General features: G+C 37.4%; 1 protein-coding gene across 1 annotated transcript; it reads left to right on the top strand.

The window, feature by feature from the left end:
• The first annotated feature begins 73 nt into the window (after positions 1–73).
• Positions 74–24,491, top strand: CFAP210 (cilia and flagella associated protein 210). Its single transcript, XM_005887593.3, has 9 exons — positions 74–199; positions 1,855–2,081; positions 5,046–5,219; positions 5,316–5,509; positions 10,050–10,206; positions 13,820–13,959; positions 16,355–16,547; positions 17,216–17,380; positions 24,043–24,491. The coding sequence occupies exons 1-9, from the start codon at positions 151–153 to the stop codon at positions 24,385–24,387; spliced, it is 1,644 nt and encodes a 547-aa protein (XP_005887655.1). The 5' UTR covers positions 74–150; the 3' UTR covers positions 24,388–24,491.
• Positions 24,492–25,216: the final 725 nt, after the last annotated feature.

The raw sequence follows: 25,216 nt of genomic DNA, 5'->3' as shown, positions 1-25,216 counted from the left end.
GTTCTTCGTTCCTAGGGGACGATTACCGTCACTTCCTGTGGCGTTGCTAAGCAACTGCGTGGTTTGGCGAAAACTCTGCCGCCTGGAGGCCGTGGAGCTTTCGCTTCAAATCGCCTTTCCAAGCCTGAGAACGCCGCGGGCACCCTAGAGATGCTGGTGCGATTCGGAAGGCGCAGTGGACAGGCGAAGGAAAGCGCGGGTGAGCTAAACTGGCCCATCCCGGCACAGGGACTGTTTCTGGTTCCCAAGCACGGGGGGAGAGGCGAGGGTACATTACCTTCTGAAACGGGCTGCACCAAATAAAAACAGCACTGTGGGCATCTTTGGGCTCCGTGTAAATTAGACAGTTTTGACCATGGATGGGTGGGTAGGTGGGAAGTTTACAGAAATAAGGGTAGAGAAAAGAAGTCAGAAACTTAACAGTTGACTGGTCTAGCTGGTCTGGACCTCAAGCTGCGCCGTTGCAGCTCCAAAAGTCTGGTGTTTGCTGAATTCTCTCGCACTTAAGCTTTGTTATTCGTTGAATGACTTGGAATGTATTTTGGAAATATAAGTGATCTCATTAGAATGTTGTGAACCTACTGAGTGCTCTTAGGAAAGTGTCTTAAGGAAAGTCTCATTTTATTCAAATCTAGAATGAAGGTAATGTCTCACCCTACGGCATATACTTTGATATATCAGTGTAAAAATAATGCTGTTTAAGGTGGATTAACTCACATGACCTTTTATAAAAATTTGATTTTGTAATAGAAGTAGCTAGAACATTTAAAGAACTCTTTATTACTTTGAGTGATTTTGGTTTCTTAAGTCTGTAAATTCCCAATTAATGTTCTCATGGTAACATTAGAACCTTGGGAACTTAGACTATCTTCATGTCATTGCTGCTGCTGCTGCTGCTGCTAAGTTGCTTCAGTCATGTCCGACTCTGCGACCCCATAGACGGCAGCCCACCAGGCTCCCCTGTCCCTGGGATTCTCCAGGCAAGAACACTGGAGTGGGTTGCCATTTCCTTCTCCAATGCATGAAGGTGAAAAGTGAAAGTGAAGTCGCTCAGTCCTGTCCGACTCTGAGCGACCCCATGGACTGCATCCTACCGGGCTCCTCCGTCCATGGGGTTTTCCAGGCAAGAGTACTGGAGTGGGGTGCCATTGCCTTCTCCGTGTCATTGCTTCAGTAGCAATCAAATCCCTTGTGCCAAGTGAGAGCCAGCCATTCTCCCACCCAGTGGGCACTAGTGCATATATATGCTGTGGAAAACTTAAGAAGTACCAGCAGAGGATCATGACATGTAGGAGACGGTACTCAAGGGGCACGTATTGAAAAAACACAATTGTTCTCACATATTCACTTTCTTGTATATAAAGTACTGCACTGGGAGTTCCCTGGTGCTGCAGTGGTTAGGACTGGATGCTTTCACTGCCTGGACTGTTAGCAATCCCTGGTGGAGGAACTAAGATCCCACAAACCTCAGGGAGCAAAAAGGAAAAAAAAAAGTGCCGTGCTAAAATATTTACCTGATAGATTTAACTCTGGCAGTTGGTCCAGAAGTTTGCATCTGAGCCTCACTGCTAAATTATATCTTCATTTGGAAGATGTTGATACTGAGATTCCAAGAAGTTAAATAATTTGCCCAAGTTTACATAGTAAGGAATTGACTGAGCAAGGACTCAAATTTATGTCTTCTGATTTTAAAATCTTGTATATTTTCCACTTAATCCCAGCTGTTCTTAAGATAACAAGAATAAAATTATTCTTTGAAACAACTTCCAGATAGTATGCCAATATAGAAATGTCTATGAAAAATCACTTAAACTCTTCTTGAAAGCTTTTAACTCATTTTTTAAAATTTATTAGAAATGAAGAACTGTGAAGAAGATCCAGTTCTCTATCCACCTCTTCTGCCTACCAAAGTAGATCTCCGGCAGGTCACCGTAATTCCACACAATGAGTGGGAAAGGATTCGAGATAGCCTAGACAGTTTGACAAGAGAAGCAGCATGCCTTCGTGCAGAAAGCAAAGCAAAGAAAGAAATGCATTTACGATCCCAAGAAGTGGTAAAACACTGGACTAATACATATGCAGTAAGTATTAACCATCTCGGAGTACACATGCACTGAAGACTTACTCTTCTTAGTACTCTTTTATAAATATTTTAAAGATGCAAAATAGCATTACAGTGCATTGAAACACATTTTCAACAGCTTTATTTAGGTATAAGTGGCATACAGTAAACTGGATATATTTAAAGTGTACAGTTTAAGATTGGATGTGCTTATTTACTCCTGAAACCATTATTATAATCAAGATAATGAACATATAATTGCCCCCCAGAAAGTTTTCTTGTACCCCATTTTACTTCCTCTCATTCCTCCCCATGCTTCCTCCAGTGTCTCCAGGCAACCACTGATCTGCTGTCTATTATAAATTTAACTCACACTATTATTTGGAAATTCTTTCATGTTTTGTATCAATTATTAATTCATTTTATTGCTGAGCAGTATTCCATTGTATGGATATAACACAGTTTGTTATTATGCTCAGTTGTTGATGGATGAACATCAAGCAGATATTGACATTTGACCTGCAGCAGAAAGTAAAGACAGTTTTATGAATTTTACTTCTTTTCCAATCTGGGTGTCTTTTAGTTCTTTCTTTCTCTTTCTTTTTGCCTTATTGTACAGGAATGGATGTTTGATTTTTAAAGTGCTTTTTTTTTTTTTTTTTTTGCTTGTCTCTGTTGATGTAATCATGAAGTTGTAATTCTTAATTTTGTTATATGGTGAATTGATCAGTATTCAAACATTGAAGCAAGATTGCATTCCTGGGATAAATGTCTGCTGGTTATATGTTATCTTTTTGATGGTTTCAGTTTGTTAAAATGTTAATTTTTGCATATGTATTGATGAGGGATATTGAACTGATGAGGGATATTGAACTGATTGAACTTCTTGAAATGATATTGGTTTTCTTGAAATGTCTTTGTCTGGTTTGGGTATCAGGGTAATGCTGGTTATTGTTACGATGGAGGATTGTGCAGAAACACAGGTCTTGAAACTGAGGAGCCAAGGAGCTTCTTGAGGTATCCAGGCAGCTTCATCTGCCGTTGATTTGTCTGCCATTCCATCTTTTTCTAAAATAATATATCTCTTTGCTGTGCCGTTCTCTGTGCATCTGTAAGATTCTCTACCTAAGAGGTACAGTAACCTGCGTTTTAGTGCCATGTACATGAGTGGGAATCTACTTCAAAGTGGGGAGGTATCCTCTGACTCCTTTTATTATTTCACCTGGGGAGAAATGCTGGGAAAAGATATTCTCATCCCCTACAACACTTGCCTGGATCATTGAGGAACTGAGAGGCAGGAATTTTTCCTGTTTTCTAGTAGAATTTTTAAAGCTCTGTGCAAGCATAATATGTGCTTAGAGAGTTCTCACTTTTCCCTCCCCCCCCCCCTTTGCGTATTTCCTCACTATATTGCAAGGTACAGTATCTGTCTTTGGGAGGGGACGCAGAAAGCTCGTCTTTCCTTGCTTTAGAACAGTGTTCATAATCTATGAATTCTCTTTTTTCTAAAAGAGGGAAGAGTTACATCATGACTGATACCATATATGTAATATAATATGTGACATTCTGAAAAAGGCAAAACTTACAAGGAAAGAAAACAGATCCGTGATTCCCAGGGGGTACAGGTGGGGGGAATAGTTGACTCTAACAGGACATGAGGGAATTTTAGGGGAGGATGGAACTGTTCTATAAATGACTATGCATTTGTAAAACTGTATGTTAAAAGAGCGTATATAACATATACTGTAAAAAATTTGATTTTAGAAAAGCCCTTGGTCCATAAATAGATGGGGGTGTGAAATATACTCCCTGTTTTTGTTTTTTTTTTCCCCAGAAGTACCACACTACACCTAATACTTTACACTTTCATGGGTGTTAAAGAAGAAAAAAAATGTAGTGAGTGTAATAGAAACATAATAATAAAAACTGCAGTATAGGCACAGGGATTGGCAAAATGATTCATCAGTAGAGAGAGCCTAGAAGCAATCCTGTGTTATACATGGGAGCCTGCCATGTGCTAGAAATGTCATTGCAAATTAAATGGAAAAAGATGGAAATTCCATAACAGATACTGAAATAATTGGCATATGGAAAAAATGAAATTATATCCCTATGGTACAGAATATACAAAAATGAATTTCAGCTGGATTTAAGACCTAAATGTGGAAAATGGAACATTTAAAAATAAATCATAGGATAGCTTCAAGGTTTCAGGGTAGGTGAGATTTTCTTAAGATGTAGAAAGTATGACCCATAAAGGAGAAAATGACTTCATGGATATGAGACATTGACTACCTCCTCAGGGGTGTAGAAGAACATGTGAAATATGCTGTTGTTGATTTTTTAAAGGGCTTCCCTGGTGGCTCAGTGGTAAAGAATCCGCCTGCCAATGCAGGAGACACGGTTCCATCCCTGATCCAGGAGGATCCCTCGTACTGTGGAGCAATCGAGTCTGTGCTCCACGACTATTATTGAGCCTGTGCTCTAGAGCCCGGGAGCCACAACTACGGAAGCCCGCACGCCCTAGAGCCTGTGGTCCCCAGCAAGGGAAGCCACCGCAATGAGAAGCTCGCACACCACGAGAGAGTAGTCCTAGCTCACCGCAAAGAGCCCTCGCAGCAACAAAGACCAAGCACAGCCAGAAATAAATAAATAAATAAAGGGACAAAAGTAGCAATATTATTTATATAGAATGGAATTATGGAAGTAAGTGTGAGAAACTAAGGTAAGTGTTTATCTTAGAGATTCCAGGTACAAATGAGGATTGGAGGGAGAGTTCCATTATATACTTTTGTAATACTTTGGGTTTTGAACCATGTAAATGTATTACCTAAAAAATTCAATTAAAGATTAGCTCATAAGTATAACCTCTTATTTATTAATGGTATGTGCAAATACTCAGGGAAAGCTCTAATTATAATGTTAAATTTTGTAAGGTTAAATTACAAAATGAAAACAGACTACTGCTTTTATCTTTTTGTAGGGGATGAAAGAACAGAAACTTGAAGCCAAAAAGAAGCGTGATGAAGAAATAGAAGCAGAAAGACAAATTCTTGATATAGAAGAAGCAATATACAAACAAGGAGAAAGGAAAAAGGCCATTGAACTTGCAAAGCAATACCAATTTTACCAGACAGAACGAGTGAAAAACTTTCATGTACTACTTGGGTTTTCTTACATTTTATATATATTTAACACCTCTGTATATAACTAGACTTCATTTTCTTAAAATATTGCAATTTTTTTTTTGTAGTCAGGACTACTTCTTAGTAGAGTTATGAAAGAACGGGATGCACAGATTGAATTCCAAAAGAGTAAAATAAAATCAGATAAAAAATGGGAGGAACAAGTGAAACTCAATGTTGAAAAAGCTTTTAAAGAAGAACGAGAAAAAGCAGAAAAACAACGCAGAGAAAGAGTGGCTCTTGCTAAAGATCATTTAAAACAGTATGTATATATAAATTACCTTTTTTTGTACCTTCTTCTTTTTCTTGTAATGGATATAGCTTTTTTTTCTGATTATAAAAGTAACGTATGCTGATATACTTAATAAATAGAAAAAAATACAAAGAAAGAGGTTAAGAATCACTATTACTCCTTTGGTGGCTTAGTCGCTAAGTCATGTCTGACTCTGCAACCCCATTTACTTTAGCCTACCACGCTCCTCTGTCCATGGGGTTTTTCAGGCAAGAATACTGGAGTGGGTTGCCATTTCCTTCTCCAAGGGATCATCCCAGCCCAGGGATCGAACTTTGGTCTCCTGCATTGCAGGTGGATTACTTCCTTATCTAAAAATAATATATTAGTTACAATTGTTATAATAATGCCACAAAATCTGGTGGCATTCAACAGTAAACATTTATTTCTCATGTGTGTGTGGGTTGTTTGGGCTTGGCTGGGCAGCTTCTCTTCAAACTGTAGGACAGCTGGGTTTGCTTGTTACTGCAGTAAAGGCTCTGATCCTATTCCATGTGGATCTCATTTTGAGGTCCAGGATGAAGGGACAGCAAGCACCAGGGGAAAATTGTTTTTACGGTATTGACAGATGCAAAAGAATGAACCCAAGCTTGCAAGCACATGGCTAAACCCAAAGAAAGTCAAAGGGTAAGGAAATACACTTGGCCTACCATGAGTCTCAAGTCACATCACCATGCTGACTTCAGTGGGACAGAGCCATAGACCTACATGGAAGTGAGGAGTGAGGGAGTCCATCTTTTTGAACAATAATCTAATCTAACACAATAATTTGTTATTGTCTTGGTATGTAGCCATATAGATTTTTTTGATGTTAGTGGTAGAGAGGGTCTCATTCACTGAAGTATAATTTGTATTTAATAAAATCCACTTTTTAAAAGCATATTGCTGGGAATTCCCTGGTGGTCCATTAATTAGGACTCTGTACTTTCACTGCCGAGGTACTAGGGTTCAATCCCTGGTTGGGGAACTAAGATCCCATAAGTCATGCCCTATGCCCCCGCAAAGCATAGTGCTGTATAATCACCTCCAAATCAAGATGTAGAACACTTGACTGCCCCCCAAAATTCCCTCATGCTCCTTTGCATTAAGTTCTGTCCCCCACCCTTGGCCCTTGGTAATCATTGATCCACTGATACAGACTTTTTTTCTGAGCATGTATACTCACATTTTATAAAATAAAACTAGATCTACAGTATTGTTTTATGAAATGTTTTTTTCACTTACCAGTAGTCTCTGTGCTCAGTCTTGTTTGACTCTTTGTGGCCCAATGGACTGTAGCCCACCAGTCTCCTCTGTCTGTGGAATTTTTCAGGCAAGTATACTGGAGTGGGTTGCCATTTCCTACTCTGGGGGATCTTCCCGACCCAGGGATCAAACCCGTGTCTCTTGTGTCTCTTGCATTGGCAGGCAGTTCTTTACCACTAGCACCACCTGGGAAGTCCCTAGTATGTCATGAAATCTTGCCATGTTGGTAAATGGAAATCAAAGCTGATTTTTTTTAAAGTAGCTATTATTGTACATATGGAGAGGAGAATATTTGGGTGTTATTTTACTTACTTTTCTAAATAACTGATGCATGCACATAGGAAGAGGCACAAAGGGGATTTAGTGAAAAGCCTCTTCCTTGTCCATCAGCCACCTTGTGTGAGATCATTTTCTTCATACTATAGTTTAAATGTATCAATATATACATTGTATTAATATATACAAAAAAATAATACTGTTTGTGGACATTTTTACCATTTTTAAAGAAAAAATATTTTTATACTTAAGTATTACATCATTAATTCATTCATCATTATTTTTAAATATAAATAAAATAGGCTATAAATTAAAAATCACCAGAAATGCTGTGATCCAGATTAAGCACTATTAACATATGAGTGTATATTCATCTGCTCTTCAAAATTTTCTTTTAAATTTCACAAACTATAAATGAATAATCAGAGAAGGCAATGGCATCCCACTCCAGTACTCTTGGCTGGAAAATCCCATGGATGGAGGAGCCTGGTAGACTGCAGTCCATGGGGTCGCGAAGAGTCAGACACGACTGAGTGACTTCACTTTCACTTTTCCCTTTCATGTGGTCACACAGAGTTGGACACGACTGAATCGACAGCAGCATAAATGAATAATATGCCTGTTGTTTCCAATTCAAGCAATATAACAAAATTTGGAGTAAAATTTAGAATTTCTTCTTTATTTCCACTCTATTCAATGTCTTTAACTTTCATTTCGCTCTTCAAAAATAGCCATTATTAGGCTTCCCTGGTGCCTTAGTGGTAAAGAATCCACCTGCCAGTGCAGGAGACACAGGTTTGGTCCCTGATCCAGGAAGATCCCACGTGCGGCAGAGATAGTAAGCCCGTGTGCAACAACTATTGAGCCTGTGCTGTAGAGCTCAGGAGCCAGTAGTGAGCCCTTGCACTGCAGCTACTGAAGACTGAGTGCCCTAGAGAATGTGCTCTGCAACAAGCGAAGCCACCTCAATGAGAAGCCCACACACTGCAGCTAGAGCGTAGCCCCTACTCCCTGCAACTAGAGAAAAGCCCACGCAACAGCGAAGACCCAACACAGCCAAAAATAAATGAATAAAAAAATTTTAAGTATCCATTATTAAGAGTTTTATAGCTGTCACCTCAGAATGTTTTATTGTAGTTACTAATATTTATGTTCAGGACAATCTCTGTCCATGGGATTTTCCAGGCAAGAATACTGGAGTGGGTTGCCATTTCCTCCTCCAGGGGATCTTCCTGACACAGGGATTGAACCCACACCTCTTATGTCTCCTGCATTAGCAGGCAGATTCTTTGCCACTGAGTTACCTGGAATGTGGAAGTATATGTTAATCATTGATTAACTGATTAAAAGGTGATGATGAGTGTATTTATATATATTAGATATTAATTTATTAGACATATCGCAGATTTTTGTCATCAGTATTTGGAAAATATGGCCTATTTTATTGTTTGTCTTTGATCAGTATGAGAATCTGCCTGTGACTCACAGTGGGCATGATGTTCAGTTCAGTTCAGTCGCTCAGTCATGTCCAACTCTTTGCGACCCCATGACTCACAGCACGCCAGGCCTCCCTGTCCATCACCATCTCCCGGAGTTCACTCAAACTCATGTCCATCGAGTCAGTGATGCCATCCAGCCATCTCATCCTCTGTCGTCCCCTTCTCCTCCTGCCCCCAATCCCTCCCAGCATCAGAGTCTTTTCCAATGAGTCAACTCTTTGCATGAGGTGGCCAAAGAACTGGAGTTTCAGCTTCAGCATCATTCCTTCCAAAGAACACCCAGGTCTGATCTCCTTTGGAATGGACTGGTTGGATCTCCTTGCAGTCCAAGGGACTCTCAAGAGTCTTCTCCAACACCACAGTTCAAAAGCATCAATTCTTCGGTGCTCAGCTTTCTTCACAGTCCAACTCTCACATCCATACATGACCACTGGAAAAACCATAGCCTTGACTAGATGGACCTTTGTTGGCAAAGTAATGTCTCTGCTTTTGAATATGCTCTCTAGGTTGGTCATAACTTTCCTTCCAAGGAGTAAGTGAGGACAGGGCAAATAAGAGACTCTGTGATGCCAAAATCTCCCCAAAGAAGATTTTTGATGGACACCTTTAAAAAAATTATTGTAAAGACACTTAAAAAGTAAGATGAGGTTGATTACATCAGGGAAGTCCCAAATGTAAGCTTCGTGAGGGCAGGAACATGTGTTGATTGGCTGGGCGGGATGCGTGGATGCATAGACACAGGCAGCTCAGGCTGGAGTGGTCTTGCCAGTATGCTGAGGATCGACTACCAAACGTGGGCAGTCAGAACCTGTGATAAGCCACTGATGGTGCATGCTCCTGGTGGTGATGGTAGTGGGCCTGAGGGTGTGGGTTGAACAGAGCTGGTGCTAAATCCAGATCGGAGCTCTGCAGTGAGGAGGCTGCTCAGGCGTCTCTGAGGAACTCACACGCAAGCCCTGTGAGAGAACCTGCGCTGGATGACTCACCAGTCAGAGGCATCAATAGTTGGTGTTAGCCAGGGGGAAGATAACAAGCAAAATGGCCAGCAGGGTAAGGAAATCGTCGCCTTTCTTCTGTCAAACCCCATTTTCTGAGGGGCCAGGTCCATAGCTTAGATAGTGTCTTGTAGTGCTGAAATCGAAAAGCAGACGGGATTAGGGACTCTTCTGTAAAACAGTGTCACCATTTCAGCATACTGTCTATTGTTCAGTTAACCGGTTCTTTCTAAAGGAAAGAAACATTTGAATCTGGTGAAAGACTTAATTTTGGTGAGTAATGAAACATATTTGAAGAAAGAAAAATAATTGGCAATCCTGGGATAACCAAGTTTGGATTTGGTTTTTATCACTGCTCTTTACCTATCTGTTCTTGTCCCCAAAGAAATCCTGAAGTTTTCCTTTACAGCTTCAAATCATCCCAGTAAGAATCTAATTCATTTCTATTTCTTTATATTCTATTTTTCTGCTTCACTCTGTTTTTTTTTTCTTCAGAATAAAAGAACATGAAGAGGAAGAAGAAAGAAGGAGAAAAGAGGAAGAAAAGGATGCTGAGGAAATAAAGCGACAGAACTCATTATATGAAATAGAAATGAAAAAAAAACAAGGAAAGAAAAAAGAAGAGATCAATGAAAGCAGGAGACTATTTTTTGTAAGTAGATAATACTCAGAAATGTATCTCTTCAAGAAATGTACAAAGTCCAATGCCTAATTTTCAGTATATTTTTTATAAACAATAGTGGAGTAGAAAACAAGTTTACTATTAAGTTGGATTTCTAGGTATACTTTGAGGGGAACTATATTTGCTGTTGTTTCACATGTATGTGCTTTTACTCATGAACAAGAATTAAGAGAATGAGACTTTTTGTCAAATGAATTTTCTTATCCTTAAAATGAGAGCTGTTACAAGCAACGAACGGGGTGATATATATTCAGTATCTGCTGCACTATTAATTTGTGCTCAATAAATGGTAATAATTGTTTTATGGTTTTTATAATTTATTTTGTAATTTTTAACATCCTTTTCTTTATAAAGTTATTTTTTTATTCTTAAGTAACATATTCATTGTTGTTGTGTCTGACTTTCACGAAGTTACATACATCCAGATTTAAAACATCAAGCATCACAAAACGCTTAGAGTAGCAGTCCTTGCTCCACTTCTTCTGCTTCTTGGAAAATTATATTCTAAATAATCTACATATTTTTAAAAATATATGAAGCTTTCAAGATATGTATCTTGATTTATCAGTTTTAAATGTTTTCTGTCTCTCTGCCCCCAAGAGGATTTAGCTCTTTTCCAATACTACCCTCTTCTCATTCTCCTCCCTAAATAATCAGGGTATAATTTTAGTTTAATCATTATTATGATTAAATGAATATTGTTCATCAAAGAGTTAATATACTATGACTGTATTTTTTGCTTCCGTAAATATGTTTGTGATTAAAATAATTGTCATTGTTTTCATTTGCTTTAAAGTTGTATACCTCAATTTTTTCCATATGTTGCATGTTCTGTCAAATGGATGATACTAATTTTCAAGTGTTCAGCTAAGTAATATTAAATTATCTATGTTATTGGTTTTTTGGTGCTCCGTCACGTCCAGAGTCCCCCGTCCTCTGCCTTCTGGACTGTTCGCTCTCTGGGCCTGCTGCTCAGCTGCCTTCTGGGCCTTCCCTGTGCCGTTTCCTGGGTCACACAGCTCCTATTTCCTCAATCTTAAGCCTTCCTCTTTCTTGGTTTATTCCTTCATCTTGCTGAAATACATCCTTGAGTAGCTTCTGAAGAAAGGCTACAGAGGTGAGATTTTTGACTTCTCATCTGGAAAGCTTATCCTCTAAGGTAATGCTTGCTTTATAGTTTGGATGTAGGATTCCGGGTTCAGAATTCAGAGTTGTGTATTTACAGTTTCTTAATCACCTAGCTTTCAGTGTTGCTATTGAGAAGTTTTATTCCATTTATGGTCTTCATCTTATGTGTGTAAGCTCCTGTGTTTGGCTTTTTCTTTCCTTCTCTCTGTTTCTCTGGAAGCTCTCAGAGTCTAAGATTTCACAGGCACATACCTTGTGTAGGTCTTTTTCATTTTGCTAAGCACTCAGTTGATGCTTTAACCCATAAATGTGTCAAGTTTTTATTTCTTCTATAATTTTGTCCCTATTTTGTTTTCTCTGTTCTAGAACCCCTCTGGACTTTCTGAAGTGATGCTCTAATTTTTAAAAAAATAGTTTCTCATATTATTAGTTAGGGTACAAGCATATAACAGAAAACTCGAAAAATGTAAAAACTTACAAAATAAATTGCAACAGTACCTTAAAAATTAAACCTTTATTTGAAGAGCAGAGCTAATCATTCCAAGGCTGATATGATTCCTCCAGAATCAACAAGGAATGAGACAGCTTTTCTTTTTTTGTCTTCCTGTACTCAGAACAGAGGTGGCTTCTGTTCTCAGGATTGCCTCATGGCCTTGAATAGCTGCTGGAGCTCCCACCCTCCTGACCAGACTCCAGGCAGCAAGAAGAAGAAAGGATGAAGGACAGAAAAGAGTGTTCTATCTTTTCTCCTTTTAAGGAACTTTTTCAGAACTCCCACTTAACCATTTCCATTAAATCTCATTGGTTGTAATTTAGTGACACCTCGCTGAAAAGAAAGCTTGGAAATATAGTCTTCTAGCTGAGAATATTGCCACTCTGAACAAAATCTGAGTTCTGCTACTTATGCAGAAGGGAAGAAAGACTCTTTGGTAGGCAGTTAATTATTCCTGCCATTTTTTTTTTTTTTTTTTTTTACTTTGAGAGTTATCCTCAACTTTGTCTTCTAAATCTTCTACTGAATTTTTAATTTTAGTGATGAAAGTTTTAATTTCTAAGTATTATAGAATACTAGTAATATCATTATTCCTTTTGCATGAAGTCTTATTCTTGGTTCATGAATATAATATTTCTATCTCTCCAAGTCACTTTGGAATAGGACAGACCTGTTTTGAATGCTAACTTGGCTACTTACTAGCTATGTGACCTTGAGCTGAGGCTTTCAACTTTTAAAAAATCAGAATTAACTTTGTGTTAATTCTACTCTTTGCTTATTATAAAAATCCTTATGAACATTACAATAACTTAGAAAAAACAGTAAAATAAAGCTTTTAAGAAATAATTCGAAAAAATCACTTTTAAGAGTTTGATATTTTCACTACCTTTTCATGTCAACTAATCTATCTCCTAACCAGACTACAGGCTTTTAAAAGTAATATCCCATAAAATAGAAGAGTACTTAAGCATAGTAGGTACATAGTAACCTTGAGTTATAAATATGTTGTAATAATAAATAATTGCACCTAGTAACTTTTACCTTGAATTCACTTCTACTTTTGGTAACAGAAGCACTCATCTATCTGTATATCCTGGCTGTTGTGTTTAAAGGCACCTATTATTGTGATGGCTAACTGAGGTCAGGTAGTAGAATATATTCTGATATGAACAGATTTTAAATTTTTGTTTAAAAAATGACCTAGTTTAAAATTTTTTATTAGAATATACATCTGTATAATTTTTTGTATGTGTAAAAAGAAAGCCTAGACAAGAAATTAGTTTCAGAGTAATTGAGCCTGGTGGGTGGAATTAGGCATAGGAAGATAGTAGTGTGGTAGGAAAAATTTTACACTATGTGTTTTTAAAATATTTTAAATTTGTATAGCATATGACTATATTAACTATTCAAACATTGAATGAGATTACAATATATTTACTGTATTTTTAATTATATTAATAGTATTGTTTTAAATTACATAGTTGTAAAAAAGAGATATTTGAAAAGAAATACAGAAAATTAAGAAGATGTAAAAGTCATCTATAATCTCATACCCTAGAGCCAACTACCGTTAACATTTGATGCATTTCTTCCAGGTATATATTCAATATAAACTTATATGTGCATGAAAAACTAAAATACACTATGGTAATGCTTTATATTCTGCTTTTTCCTCCTACTTACTGATTGTTATTTATATCTTTCAATGTCCTTGAGAGCATAATTTAACTGTTTCTCCATCATTGAATATTTAGAAGTTGTTTTCAGTTTTTCAATATTATAAATAACTCTGAGATGAATTACATGGTACATGAAATTTAATGCCCAGCTATGATTATCTCCTTGAGATAAATTTCCGAGAGAAATAATTGTATTAGAAGCTGACCATTTGACAGATTCCTATTAGATATCTATATGTTGAGACTTTGCTTTGTGATAACACAATTTCCCCCCTACACCCAGGAACATTTGAATGATAAACATATCATCAAAGCTGTAGAACAGCAGCAGCAAGAGGAAGAAGATGAAAAGATTAGAAAATTTATCAAAGCAAAAAAGCGTCTTACACAAATGGGGAAAGAGAAAGAAGCTGAAACACACAGGTCAGTGTCTAAAATAATTTTTGTGCTTAATAAAGTACTATCTGAAATTATTTTAAATCAGAAGTTGTGATATGAGAGTGCAGTCTTTAGGAATAAAGATCTTATTATTTTATGTATATCAGGGCATTTAGTGACTTGGTGATTTCAGCTTGGAGCATGCGAATTGGGGTTCCCTTGGAATATTGATGTCATCTATGTGGTTCAGTTCAGTTCAGTCACTCAGTCATGTCCGACTCTTTGCGACCCCATGAATCACAGCACACCAGGCCTCCCTGTCCATCACCAACTCCCGGAGTTCACCCAAACTCATGACCATTGAGTTGGTGATGCCATCCAGCCATCTCATCCTCTGTCGTCCCCTTCTCCTCCTGTCCCCAATCCCTCCCAGCATCAGTCTTTTCCAATGAGTCAACTCTTCGCATAAGGTGGCCAAAGTATTGGAGTTTCAGCTTCAGCATCAGTCCTTCCAATGAACACCCAGGACTGATCTTTAGGATGGACTGGTTGGCTCTCCTTGCAGTCCAAGGGACTCTCAAGAGTCTTCTCCAACACCACAGTTCAAAAGCATCAATTCTTCGGCGCTCAGCTTTCTTCACAGTCCAACTCTCACATCCATACGTGACCACTGGAAAAACCATAGCCTTGACCAGACAGACTTTTATTGGCAAACTAATGTCTCTGCATCTATGTGGCAGATGACTGGAAATACTGAACATTTCTGCTTTAGGAGATGCGTATGAGAGCTGTATAAAAGCTGGAGATGGCTTTATGAGCCATTGATATACAAGTGGCAGCTGGAACTGTGGGTACAGGTGAGCTCACCTAGGGGGAGTAGATAAGAAATGAAGGTGACATAGTCCCTATGGAAATCCATAGTTAAAGGTCAAATGGAGAGCAAAGATAATATGAAGACCAAGGAATAGTTTCCAGACAATGGAGGAAAAGCAAAGAAACTGCAAAGGGTGTGTGTGTGTGTGTGTGAGAATTTAGTAAGGAGAGAGCAGTCATCAGTGTTAGATGACTAGAGGGAGAGAGTTTTAAAATACAGCACTCGTCAGATGTAGAGGTCATTGCTTACCTTAGTGAGCAATTTGGGATGAGATGAGTGAAGATACAGTACGTCGTCTTTCTGTCTAGATTATGCTTTTCACTTGTGCAAAACCCTCTGGTGGCTTCACACCACACTTAGAGTGTTGATTATGGCCCATAAGGCCCTGTACCCATCCTAATTCCCAGTGACCCTAACTCCCTCTCCCAAACCTCATCTCTTCCTGTTCTCTTTCTTTCCCTCTTCATCACTTAAACTGAATTTCTCCTGTACCCTCTTTGGGAAATGCTCACCTCCCTTGACTCTTTCAGATCTTTACTCAACTATTGCCTTCTCATTCAGGACATCCCTGTGTTATTTAAAATTATAACCCCACACTCCACATTGCTTATCACTTTACCTGCTTTCTTTTTTTCACTGGTGCTCCAATACTATTTTAATTATTTAGTTTGCTGTGTCTCTACCCCAACTATTGTGAAAGCTCCACAAAGGCAGAGATTTTTAATGTTTTTGTTTACTTCTATGTCCCAATAGCTGCAATAGTCCCTGGCACATAGTAGATAATCAATAAAAGTCTTTAGAAAAACACTTGTTTTTGAAAGCCTAGGTGAAATGTGACTTTTTCCATGAAGGCTTCCTTTTTTCATTTGCTCACATCACTGTCTAGGTTTATTGTGGCATTTATCACCTTTTGCCTGCATAGTTATTTACATAACTGCCTTTTCTGCACTTTTTTTATTCGTTAATTTTTGGCTGTTCTGGGTCTTTGGTGCTGTGTGGGCTTTTCTCTAGTTGCAGGGAGCAGAGGCTGCTCTCTAGTCATACTGCATGGGCTTCTCGTCGCAGTGGCTTCTCTTGCTGTGGAGCACAGGCTCTAGGGCATGTGGACTTCAGTAGTTGTGGTTGGGCTTAGCTGCTCCATGGCACGTGGGGTTTTCCCGGACTGGGATCAAACCTGCGTCTCCTGCACTGGCAGGCGGATTCTTCACCACTGAGACAGCAAGGAAGCCCTTTTCCCACTTTAGATCGTCACTTCCTTGGTGCGCACATTGTGTCCTTTCTCTTCGTTTCTCCAGTGTTGCTTTGCAAATTCACTCAGTGATCAGTGAATATGTCACAACTCAAGTTAAGTTTTTGCCCAATTTCCTAAACCAAAACGCCCCCACTCCTTTAACAGATAGGTAGTTATTGTTGATGACGTGCCAGGCACTTTGCTTGGCCCTGAACTAGAGAGAGGACTTAACCCAGTGCAAAAGGAAAGTTAAATTTATCTTCATTTAAAGTATATTGGCTCCATAACAAAACCATTCTTGAAGACTTGACTAGTAAATGGTTATTTTGTTACAGGCTAATGGAGGAACGGAGAGAAAGGATAAATAACTTCCTGAGTAAGCTAATGAAAGAGAAATTTGACAATGAAGATTTGATTATTGCTAGAGATATTGCAGAAGCTGAGGCTGAGTGGGAAAAAAGAGAAAGAGAAAAGTATGAAAAAAACAAAGCAGAATTAAAAGCAATCGCAGAACATAGAGCTCTTGTGGTAAGCAATTCACTAATGACAAGTAAAAATCAAACAAAATTGAGCCCTTTGCTGTACTTTTTCCTAACTTACTCCCTCTGCTTCTCTAACAAAAAACTAAGAGATTTGAAAAACAATATATAAAATTACCTTCCAATATTCTTGAAATCAGACCGTTTACTTTCTAACAGAAAATGACATGATAATTACAAATAAGATCTTTATAGATGCAAAGTAATAGTCTCTTCTGTTTCAGAACCGTCTGAAATGTAAAAAAGTTATTAACTTTCATTTGAATGGTTTTAAGATAAACCAAGTAAAAATTACCCCATTGTGTTTCTGTGTATCTTAATACTTCAGAATTTACCCCTTACATGACTGACTTTCATAATATTTAGATAGTTTTTAAGCATTATAGTAGTTATATAATGCTATAAATGTTTCCCTATTTTGAGATGGTCTTGCTTTTCTGTTCCTATATTTTTTTAAACCAATATCATTCTACTTATGTTTTCATTGTTTCTTGATATTACTAGAACAAAAAGTAAACTGGCCATGTGTGAGTCACCCCAATTTTTGGCCCTTTCATTGCGCCTGGCTGACTTTGCCCTTGGAACTTTCTAACTTCAAGGCCGTTGATTGCTAAAAATGTTTTTTTTTTTTTTTTTCTTTTGCCTTCTATCATCTAGATGAAGAATAAAGAGGAAGAAGAAAGACAAAGGAAAATAGAAGCTACAGAACAAATGCTAGCTATCTTAAAAGCAGACCAGATTTTCTGGGAGCATGAAAAGGAAAAAAAGCGGAAAGCTGATAAAGAACGTCGAGAAGTTCAAGATGCCCATATTCAGCAAATGGTAATTATTCCTAAATGTTTATACTTATAAATATGTAATATAGATTTAATGAGTTTTGTTTCCCAGAACAGTTTTATAAAGTAAGATTAGACAGTTGCTATGGTTATGACACAATAAAATGTACTACAAATGTGAAGTTTCTTTTTATCAGTATTGAAGTTTCCATACTAGGTTTATGTCTTTTGACAGATATTTATCTTTCTTTAGTTTCAATTGCGTTTTAGTAAATGTGAAAGAAAATACAAATGCACATGGCAGGCCATGATGCTTCTTTTACTTTTTCCCCTTTTATAACTATTATCCAGAGAATATGTTGATTGGGATCTCATAGGTTTCGTATTTGAGGTGAGTGGTGGTCCCAGAGATTTTAGAACATGTATGCAGGACTGGGCATGTAATCATTTGTTTCTGAAAACTGTTTTCCAGAATAGCTCTACCATTTTCCATTCCTCCCAGCAATGTATGCAAAGACAAGTTACTCCACATCCTTGCTAACACTTGTTATTGCCATCTTTTAATTTTTAACAATTCTAGTATAGTGTTATCTCATGGTGTCGTTTTGCATTTCCTAACAACTAAAGATGTTGAACATCTTTTCATGTTCTTTTTAGTTGTTGTGTGCCTTACTTTGTGTTTACTTAAACCTTTTGCCAGTTATTTAGTTGGGTCGTTAATGTGGTGAAATATGCATAAAATTTACTATTTTTAATCATACAATCCAAGGGCATTAAGCACATTTATACTGAGGTGCAGTTGTCAACACTGTCCATCACCATAACTTTTTCATCATCCTCCTCTGAAACTCTGTGCGCTTTAAAGAGCAACTGTCTTGTTCTACCTTCCTCCCAGTTCCTAGTAACCACTGTTCAACTTTTTGTCTGTGAATTTGCTATTCTAAGTACCTCATATTAGTGAAATCATACAGTATTTGTCCTTTTTTCTCTGTCTTATTTCACTGAACGTAGTATCTTCAAGGTTCATTCATATTGCAGCATGTGTCAGTTTCATTCCTTCTTGATAATATTCCATTGTACATATACATCAGATTTTGTTTATCCACACATCCATCAATGGATATTTGATGGTTCCCATATTTTGGCTATTGCAAATAATGATTCTATGCACACTGCTATATAGACACACACCTGTTTGAGTTCCTGTTTTCCATTCTTTTGCTTATATACCTACAAGCGGAATTGCTAGATCATATAGTAATTCTGTATAGTTGTTTTTCAGAAACACCATAGTTTTCTACAGCAGTTGCATCATTTAACGGAGCCACCAGCAATGTTCGAGAGTTCTACCTCCTCCAAATTCTCAACACTCGTTTTCTGTTTGTTGTTGCTTATCATAATGGATCTGAAGTGGTATCTCATGGTTTTCACATGCATTTCCCTCATGATTAGTGATATTGAGCATCTTTTCATATACTTATTGGCCATTTCCATTCAGGCTCAAGACTTCCTTTAGCACATTTTATGGCACAGGTAGCCTAGTAATAAATGTTTTTATGGAGAAGTCTTTTATCTTGCTTTCATATTACTGGATACAAAATTAACTGGATGTCATTATTTTTTCAGCCTTTTGACTGTTTGTTCCAGTGTCTTCTGGCGTTCACCATTTGACTGGAATCTGTTAATATTGTTTGTCCCCTGTATGTGATGTGTCATTTTTCTCTCGCTCTCTTGCTCATTACAAGCTTTTTTATTGTGGCTTCCTGTAGATTGACTGTGATGTTTTGAGTTTTTCCTATTTGAGATTTGTGGTGGGTCTTGGATGTGCTACTTAATATCACGAAATGTGAGTTGTTTTTTTTTTTTTTTACTATTTCAAGTATTTTTTCCTGCCTCTTTATCCTTTTTTTCTTCAGGGACCCAGTTTGCACATGCATAGACATCTGATATTGTACCAGGAATCCAACATTCTGTTCATTTGAGTCAATAATTTTCTTTTTCTTCAGATGGGATACTTTCTATTGACCTACTTTCAACACTGATTCTGATGCTGAGCTCCCCTAGTGAGTTTTTCATTTCAGTTATTGAACTTTCAACTCTACAGTTTTTTTTTTATAGTTTCTAATTCTGTGATTCCCAATTCACTTGTTCTGAGCATATTTCTTTTAATTTACTGGATATTTTCATAACTGCTTTGAAATCTAATTGCCAAAGTCAATACGTAGTCTCATTAATAGTTGTAACTTTTTTAACTATTAAAGTTACAATTGTTTCTGTTGAACTTTCTTTCCTGAAAATAATATAACATTTTCCTATTTCTTTGCAGTGATTTTTGGTTGAAAATCAAACACTTTATATAGAATATGTTGCAGATTCTGTTTTGTTCTGAGGGTTGTTGCTTTTTTAGTAGGCAGTTGCTTTCCCTGGATGCAAACTATGAAATCTGCCTTCACCACAGTACCTCTGATGTCTTTGGTCACTTTCACGTTTTAAAGCCTGGATCCCTAGGGTTCTTTCCTCACTGTACTGGTTTTGTTTGACAGTCCTCCAGTAATATGGGTAGAGGTTTATGTTCAGACACCTTTAGCCAGTAAAGCTTTTACTCCCGTGCCTGCTATGAAAGCTGTGTGCAGGTTGAGATTGGTAGTCCAAAAATTCTCCTGTGTGGATGTATTCTTATCAGTCAGGAATGTGTGTAGATTTACCATTACAGCTTTTCTCTCATTCCAGAATCTCCTCCTCAAATTTCTAGCTATTTTGTCACTTGGCCCAAATAGAATCTGCCATCATTGTCCAGTAATCTGCATGTTTTCACCACCTGAGCTAGAGGGATAGCAATGCCCTCCAGACAAGAAAGTTATGAACTTGTACTTGTTACCTTCTGATCTAGTTTTTCATGAAAAAACACTTCTCAAGCAGTAGCCTGTGCATAGTCATTTACCAATGCTCTGAAATGGCTGACTTTAATAATCAACTTTTCTGTGGAGTTTTGCCCAACCTCATGTGGCCATTATCAGAAGTAGGATCTGCCATATTATTTTGAAGCAAATACCAAATATCATTATCATTTTATCAATGTATATTTCAATGTATATATCAGTATCTATCTCTAAAACCCAGGGACTCCTTCAGTTCAATTCAGTCGCTCAGTCGTATCCAACTCTTTGCGACACCATGAATCGCAGCACACCAGGCCTCCCTGTCCATCACCAACTCCCAGAGTTCACTCAGACTCATGTCCATCTAGTCAGTGATGCCATCCAGCCATCTCATCCTGTCGCCCCCTTCTCCTCCTGCCCCCAATCCCTCTCAGCATCAGAGTCTTTTCCAATGAGTCAACTCTTTGCATGAGGTGGCCAAAGTACTGGAGTTTCACCTTTAACATCATTCCTTCCAAAGAAATCCCAGGGCCCATCTTCAGAATGGACTGGTTGGATCTCCTTGCAGTCCAAGGGACTCTCAAGTCTTCTCCAACACCACAGTTCAAAAGCATCAATTCTTCGGCGCTCAGCTTCCTTCACAGTCCAACTCTCACATCCATACATGACCACTGGAAAAACCATAGCCTTGACTAGACGAACCTTTGTTGGCAAAGTAATGTCTCTGCTTTTGAATATGCTCTCTAGGTTGGTCATAACTTTCCTTCCAAGGAGTAAGCGTCTTTTAATTTCATGGCTGCAGTCACCATCTGCAGTGACTTTGGACCCCCCCAAAAATAAAGTCTGACACTGTTTCCACTCTTTCCCCATCTATTTCCCATGAAATGATGGGACCAGATGCCATGATCTTAGTTTTCTGAATCTTGAGCTTTAAGCCAACTTTTTCACTCTCCTCTTCCACTTTCATCAAGAGGTTCTTTAGTTCCTCTTCACTTTCTGCCATAAGGGTGGTGTCATCTGCATATCTGAGTTTATTGAGATTTCTCCCGGCAATCTTGATTCCAGCTTGTACTTCTTCCAGCCCAGCATTTCTCATGATGTACTCTGCATAGAAGTTAAATAAGCAGGGTGACAATATACAGCCTTGATGAACTCCTTTTCCTATTTGGAACCAGTCTGTTGTTCCATGTCCAGTTCTAACTGTTGCTTCCTGACCTGCATATAGGTTTCTCAAGAGGCAGGTCAGGTGGTCTGGTATTCCCATCTCTTGAAGAATTTTCCACAGTTTATTGGGATCCACACAGTCAAAGGCTTTGGCATAGTCAATAAAGCAGAAATAGATGTTTTTCTGGAACTCTCTTGCTTTTTTGATGATCCAGCGGATGTTGGCAATTTGATCTCTGGTTCCTCTGCCTTTTCTAAAACCAGCTTGAACATCTGGAAGTTCACGGTTCACATATTGGTGAAACCTGGCTTGGAGAATTTTGAGCATTACTTTACTAGCGTGTGAGATGGGTGCAATTGTGCGGTAGTTTGAGCATTCTTTTGCATTGCCTTTCTTTGGGATTAGAATGAAAACTGACCTTTCCCAGTCCCGTGGCCACTGCTGAGTTTTCCAAATACGCTGGCATATTGAGTGCAGCACTTTCATAGCATCATCTTTCAGGATTTGAAATAGCTCAACTGGAATTCCATCACCTCCACTAGCTTTGTCTGTAATGATGCTAAGGCCCACTTGACTTCACATTCCAGGATGTCTGGCTCTAAGTGAGTGGTCACAGGATTGTGATTATCTTGGTTGTGAAGATCTTTTTTGTACAGTTCTTGTGTGTATTCCTGCCACCTCTTCTTAATATCTTCTGCTTCTGTTAGGTCCATACCATTTCTGTCCTTTATTGAGCCCATCTTTGCATGAAAAGGCTCTTCAGAATTAACATAATCACAATTGTTATCACATCTAAAACATTCAAAAAAATGTAACATTTAACATTCAGTGTTTTCTCAATTTCCACCAGATTGTCTCGTGAATTATTTAGTTTTTTGAGGATGAAACAGGGTCCATATATTCTATTAGGCTGATTGATATATCTTTCAAATTTCTTGTAACCTGTAACTCTTCCTTCATCCCCATCCTTCTTGTTCTTATTCTCCTTGTCTTGTTTATCTTGCAATTTGTTGAAGGAACTGGGTTTCTCGTCTTTTATTATAGTCTGGATTTTGTGGGCAGCCACGCAGGGTAGTATAGTTCCTTACATTTCATGCGAAATCCAAGGTAAGTCAGATTCAGGCTGTTTTTTGCTGAAAATCCCTCATAATTGGTGTGTATTTCCACTAGGAGGCATGTGATGACTGTCATCTTACTTTCTGTGATACAAGCAGACTTTGGTGATTGTTACCTAGATTTAATTCATAGGTGGCAAAATGTATTTTCTCCTTCCTTCTCATTGATTGCTTAAGTTTTCAAATAAATTTTCATGATCGGCAATTGGTTTCCCTTAAATATAATTTTAAAAGACAGGATAAATATTTGATTTTCACTTGAGTTTTCAAATAATTAGCTCTCTAACATCTCCTAAGGTATTTGTTACTTTACCTGCCATGTGATGATTTTTAGGATTTTAAACCAATCAATATTTTACAAATCTGTATTTGATGTATATAAAGTTTGAGGTACCAGTCATATGATCATTATGGTTATCCTTTCCTTCCACTCTCATTTCCTTTCTGTACTTAAAATATGTTTATCCCTGTTCCCTCAATGTTTCTACAAAACTGCTACCCAATCAGTTTATCCCAGTTGCTCCTTGTCAAGATCCCAAATTTCAGCATTTTACCATTGATAAGACAGCTTTTAGCCTTTTTTTAAAATTCCTAATGTTATTTAATGTCATTTTCTATTTTTTCAAACTCCTGGTGTCTGTCCCTATTCAACAAATAGCATAAAAGTCCTAGTGTTGAAATACAGCATTCTAATAAAAATTTGGTATTTTATATTGAATACAAAATAGTTGTTCTATTTCATCACAAATTTCAGTTTATGATTTTAAGCTGAAGTGTCTGGTTACTGATTTTGAAAAATATTTGCATGAATGTTATAATAATATATTCACAAGTGATTTTTTTTATAAACTCAGCACTTCTTAAAATGCATACAATGAAAAGCTGTCAACCAAAATATAGAAATCTTTAAAAAGCCATTAGTCACTTCGTGTAATATAAACAGTTTTTGTAAATTATAAAAAGAAAAAAATGAAATGCTAGTAAACTAGTTTTTGATAGGTTGCTTATTCTACCTAGTTTCTGATCAACCTACATTGATAAATGTCACCTGTCCAACTTGAGATTCTTAGGAAACAGAGAATGTAACTAGTTTACCTTAATTCAGATCTTCATTGGAGATTGAATCTTACGTGGCTGGGCCACATGGTGCACGTGGCTGGTTTGGGATAGAAGGTTTGGATGCATCCTTTCAGGACAGCGGATGGACTGGGACAGTGATTGGTATGCCTTCTATACTTGTGAAGAAACACACCTTATAATTGGTAGAAACGGGCTTTTAAACTTGGTTATTTTAATCTTAATTTCATGCTATATTATTTGAAGATGTACAATCACATAGTAAGATAAGCTTCACTGAGCCACTGCTTTGAACATATTGTGAGAAGCATGGGAGAATTTCTGAAATAAATTATGTAGTTAAGTCAGGACTTGTCAAATGTCAATGAATTTAAAAGCTCTATCTACAACTTCATATGCTATGTGTGTTTAGAAAATTGACCAATTTTCTAAACACATCAGTATGTAATTATATTTTCTCTTTCCCAAACAGGCCAAACATAAGTTTAATGCACTGCAAGCAAAACAAGCAGAATCAGAGTACTGCAGACTTACTGAAGCACTTGTGGCTGAAAAGGAGAAGGAATTTCAGGATTATGCCAGAGAAGTAATCGAATCTGAATCTGAATCGACAAAGAAATATATTTATCCTCTTGTAAAAGCTGTACAGGAAGGACCTGGAGGTGGCCGTGGACCAGTTTTAGTGGACAGAGGTGGATTAAGACCCAGCTATCAGGCAAATGATACCACTGGAGTCCAGCTCCCTTTTTATAACTCTCGGGGATCGAAATATAATAATTTTCAAAAGTCTAAGGGAAGGCTAGGTTTTACATGGTAGAAAAAAGTTTATTTTTAAGATTAAGAAGACTAATTTGTAGCTAATCTGAGCTACACACTCAAGTGAATTATATGGTTATAATTTGTTAATAAAGCTGCTTTTCATCTAAGTACAATTATGTCTGACCTAATTGATTCTTCCCCACTCAAGATTAACTCCGATTCTCTTTTTTATTCTGATAAAAGATATATACAACAAAATGTATAATTTTAGCTATTTAAGAATATTCAGTGGCATTAAGTATATCCATAATATTTTACAACCATTACCATTTATCTAGTTCCACAAGTTTTTCATTGTTCCAAATGGAAACCTGTTATCTGTACCTGTTAGTACACAACTGTTCTAATCCACTAATTTGATAAAGCACAGCTAAAACCTGTGGCAAAGATGTAAACTGGAACTAAAACATTTCGGGTTACTGAGAGGTCTTGGGGGTGGGGGAGGTGTAAAAATTATGAATCAGCACTACTTAAAAAGAAATACAGTATTACATTAGGAAATATGTTTAGGAAAGAAACCTAGAAAGCAATGAAAATAGAAAACACAAAGTGAAACTAAAAGTATTTTAATACATAAATCTGTACAGTCCATATGACACACTCACATTTTACATATTCTCCTGGCTTAATAAAACATTTAAAAACACTCCAGAATTTGAAAATTTAATAATATTCACCTACTAACACATATAAATCACTGAATGGTCAAAATGTTTTTATTTAAGCATGTATATGTTCAGTGACTCTCAAGTTAACTAGGTTCATTTTCCCTAAAGATGTCTAATTTAAATTAAAAAAAAAAAAAAAGAAACCAAAAACTAGACAGT

The sequence above is a fragment of the Bos mutus genome, chromosome 2, assembly GCF_027580195.1.
Source record: "Bos mutus isolate GX-2022 chromosome 2, NWIPB_WYAK_1.1, whole genome shotgun sequence".
Taxonomy (NCBI): Eukaryota; Metazoa; Chordata; class Mammalia; order Artiodactyla; family Bovidae; genus Bos; species Bos mutus.
Note: the sequence above shows the minus strand (reverse complement) of the source record. Positions and strands in the feature narration are given on the sequence as shown.